General features: G+C 45.8%; 1 protein-coding gene across 1 annotated transcript; it reads right to left on the bottom strand.

Moving 5' to 3' along the window:
- On the bottom strand, positions 481-2,327 carry LOC8076265 (peroxidase 40). The gene is made up of 4 exons (XM_002444116.2): positions 2,010-2,327; positions 1,687-1,878; positions 1,374-1,539; positions 481-1,220 (listed from the first exon to the last, which is right to left on the bottom strand). Exons 1-4 carry the CDS (start codon positions 2,325-2,327, stop codon positions 778-780), a joined length of 1,119 nt encoding a protein of 372 aa, XP_002444161.1. The 3' UTR covers positions 481-777.

Genomic DNA, 4,506 nt, shown 5'->3' with positions numbered 1-4,506 from the left:
AAACTTTTAGAGAAGCCCAATTCACCCCCCTCTTGGGTATCTTGATCCTTTCAAAAAAAATTGAATGGAATAGATCGTCGCCCCTCACACATCTCACATGATATTTCAACACACTCAATTTGATCCGAGTTCACTTTATCAATAGCAAGTTCCTCCTATTTCTATCTTTCGTGAGAGAGAATTAGAATGCTTGAGCAAAAAGGATTCTTTCTAAAATTCATTCAAACTTAGTACCTCCAGATTAATTATTAAACTTTTGGTACTTTCCAAGACGGCTTGCATACATCATTACTCCATCTCAAAATAATGAACTTTGTCAACATTTTCATATCAATTAAGAACGTTGACAAAAGGCGCACATATATATAACCAGCATCACATTCTTTCCTAATCACAAAAAGGATATCTCATAGATTTGGGCATGCATCCGTATTAGCATCCACATAGAAGGCAGTGTGCCATGTTTATGTGAAATGTTAATTGACAGATTGTAAACCTCGGAACATTATTAATTATTTTGAAACGAGAGAGTACATCACATAGACGGTGAAAGTACATCACACAGACCGACTAGTAACTATTTAAACGATCCCCACCATAATTCTCATGCCAAATAAACTCAAAGCAGAAACTAAAATTAATTGAAACAAAACAAACTTATTGGACTGAATTAGCTGATATAACATAGGAGCAATAATCCAAGCCGCATGGACTAGAGAGTTGAACGTGAGCATGCATGGCTTTTATTAGGAAACTTGCATTGGTGACTGGATCTAGCTAGCCGGAGATGTTCACCACCCGGCAGTTCCGGCGGACCTCGCCACTGGTGCCCGCGCCTGGTGCAAGCCTCCCCATCCGCAGCATGGACTCTGCGAAGTCCTGGAAGAATACAGAGGCGTCGAAGGCATAGATGGCGACGAGGCTGGCGACGTCCGCCTCAACCCCCGGCGCGACACCCGACGACGACGCTAGTGCCTGGTCTGACGGCAGCAGGCCGTCGCCGGAGAGCAGGTTGATGTAGTACTGGTTGTCGAAGGTCGCTGGGGTGGTGAGGTCCAGGTGCGCCAGCGCCGATCCAGCCGACCCCGTGCACAGCTGCTGCAGCGACTGCAGGAAGGTTAGGTCCTTGAATGCGCCGACGCCGCCTTCCGAGACGCCGCCGACGCCCGCAAGGCGCGCACTGAACGAAGTGCACCGCGCTTTCCCGATCGTGTGCGCGCCTGTGTATACATTCATGTGAATTAGTATTAATGTAAATTAGTATTTATTTAGTCTGCACGTACGTATACATGTACGTGTGCCGGCCGAGTATGCATGTATGCAGAGATTCGTGAAGAGAGAGCGTGTATATATGATGTGTAATATATACTTACCGGAGAGTGCGACCATGTCCTTGGCAGAAAGACCGACGTTCCTGAACTTCTGCACGAGGGTGGCGACGCCAGACGTCGGTGCTGGTAGGTTGGTGTTGGCACCCTGCAGGCTGGCGGTGCGGCTGTCCTTCCGGCCGACCTCTACCTCCCAGCTCGGCCCGCCCGACTGATCCACCGGCCGCCGGACAATTTAATGATGATGATGCAACAAACGATGATCACTCACTATATATATACAGTAGGAAAAAAGATGCGACTTGAAAAGATGTACAGTATGACCGATCAATGCATATGTATGCTACGTCGTCCTTACCACGACGACGGAATCACGGGCAGCGATGGCAAGGAGGTCGGCACAGGAGACTGTCTCTGGGCACTCCCGCTCCAGCTCGGCCTTGATGGCGTCAATGACCTCGAAGCCCCTGAGCGAGTTGGCGTTGGGCACAGCCGTCTTCTCGCCAACGAGAAACGGCTTGTCGTCCAGAAGAACGGAGCCATCACAACCCTGACAACAGATTAAAACAGCAGGCAGCCAAGTCACAGAAATATATATATAAAGCATGCAGATCGATCGACCATGTGTGTGTGGTTTCGAGTTGGAGGAGCTAGCTCGATCGCTTGATCAACTCCTATTACGTTGACGAAGCAGTCGTGGAAATGGAGGCGCAGGAGAGACGCAGCCATGCGTGGGTCGGCAGCGACGGCCCACTCAACGGCCGCACGGACGACCTCCTCGGCGCGGGGGCAGGTGGTCCTGTACGCGTCGGCACCAAGGGACACGCCAGCGCCGGCGCTGGCCCTTGCCCCGCCGTAGCCAATGCTCACACTGGCGCCGGCGCTACCGGTGACGCACGACTTGTTGACGGGAGCGGAGACACTGGCCGAGGCAACAAAGATGAGCGCCATCACGACGACGACCAGCAGGTGCAGGGCCAAGGTGGTGGAGTGAGCCATGGCATGCAATGTCAGGGTGCTGATGAGGCACTGATCGACGCAAAAGAGCTAGAGCTATATATAAGCCGTCAGTGCTCGCTGTTTTTGTGGTAGAGATAGGGAGAGTTTTTGTTGACCTTATGGGTTCGTCCATGACCACCTTTATATAGGCCAACAGGAGATCGTCTCTGTCGTGTGATGAAGCAACAGAGAAAGCTGTTTTTTTTTGGCTTTACTTAAAGGGCCACATGTGTGGTGTCCTGCTGTACATTGTTGGAGTTGGATGCATGTGTACATATACGTGTCATACTGTTTCCGCTGTCAGAATTGTGGGCGTGTTTCGGGGAACATGTGACCTGCTAACTTTCTCCTGTGTGTATAGCCGATCAGAATTCAGAAAATGCATGCATGCATGGCATCCATGACCTGGTCGCAGATACTGGGAACAACGTTACTTACGAAAACGATGATGTTAGGGCGCCACTCTGTGAATGATTGCCAGGTACGTGCATGGCTGGAGTTGGCAGGCTGAGCAGCTAAGCCGGTGCATGCGCAAGCACGAAGGGGTCAAACTTGTGAAACATAGCTACGGAGCACATGCATGGCAGTGGCACTGACCCAGTGTGTTCGAGAGGTGAGCGCCGGGGAACGTACGCCGGTACACGCAGTAGGTGAAACTGTCTTACGACCTGCATGGCAGTTGGTGAAACCGTCGGACGGACGTCCTAGCTCTGTGAGAGATTGACTGTGACTTCCGTAGTGCTCAGCTTGTAACAGCACCTACTAGCTGCATCCGCGCACAGTTTAAATCTACATTGTCAGTACCAACGAGTGTATACATATAATATAGTGCATATATGCATGACGATAACATGAATGTACTAAAATCTGCAATTTCTTTCTAATGATGTGGATTTCTTCTTGTGTTTAGGCATTCAACATTTAGCATAAACTTTCCTCACAAAATGCCTCCTAGTGAGGATTTTCATGTGCTATGACTAGTTATTATATTATTTTATTAATACTCAAAAGTACTAGGAGCACTCTAACATTTTGGTAGTGCGAGACTCGTATATTACCTAGCTCCAGTAGTCCTACTTGGAGCAACATTTTAGGATAAACCATCTTTTCTCCAGCTACACCAGAAGAGCTAGCCACTTAGCATAGAAGAGGCCACTACTACAGAACAGGTCTTTCGTCACTTGAACAAAGTGAACAATAACCTCGGCCCAATCAGCGTCCGGGATAAAAATAACTTTACTTCCGATTGGTGAGAACAACCGGGACTAAAAGTCCCCTGCCCAACGATTATGGTGTCAGAGATCAGCAGAAGGGACCTTTAGTAATGGTTGGTATCCCCAACCAGGATTAAAGCCCAGCCTTTAGTCCCTGTTGGTAACACCAACCGGGATTAAAAGTTGTTGTCTCGGTCTGTCTCACCGGCCGGGACTAATGTTGGACTTTAGTCCCGATTGTTAAATGGAACCGGGACTAAATGTCCTTCTCCATATTTGAACTCTTCTTCTTCCCCTGGTCGAGCCCATCGATCTTCACTCTTTTGCTGTATTCTTCATTTGCAGTTGCTTGTTCTTGCTCTCATCTTCGGCTATTGATTCATTTCATAATTTCTACGCCGTCATCGACTTGTTAAGAGGTCACTAGGTTCATCTTCTCAACATTTAGCAGCGGCATATGTCGTTTCCTAGTGTTATGTATGTTGTTTTTTATTTTATGGTTTTTTTAAGAGGTCACTAGCTTCATCGTCTTCTCAACATCGACGCATTTTTTTAGAAAAATAGTGATTCTATGTTTTTTTATTTTAGTTAGTTAAGAAAAAAATTAAAACATATAATACTTTAATTTGCAATTTTTGACCGAGTTAATTAGTTAATTATAACTAGTATGCATACCACATTTCATGATTATTTAGAAAAATAAAGAATTTTTGTGTTTTTTTAATTTTGCTTGTTTAGAGAAATTGGAAATAGAGAATTTTAGGTTTTATGTTACTTTAATTTATGTATAAAAAATTAGAAACTTATAATACTTTAATTTTCAATTTATGACAAGGTTAATTAGTTAATTATAACTAGTATGCATTACCACATTTCATGATTAGTTATAAAAATAGAGAACTTTTGTGCTTCTTTAATTTTGCTTGTTTGGAAAAATTAGAAATAGAGAATTTTAGGTTTTTTGT

The sequence above is a fragment of the Sorghum bicolor genome, chromosome 7, assembly GCF_000003195.3.
Source record: "Sorghum bicolor cultivar BTx623 chromosome 7, Sorghum_bicolor_NCBIv3, whole genome shotgun sequence".
NCBI classification, from domain to species: domain Eukaryota; kingdom Viridiplantae; phylum Streptophyta; class Magnoliopsida; order Poales; family Poaceae; genus Sorghum; species Sorghum bicolor.
The sequence above is the reverse complement of the archived record's forward strand: the minus strand, read 5'-3'. Positions and strand labels throughout refer to the sequence as shown.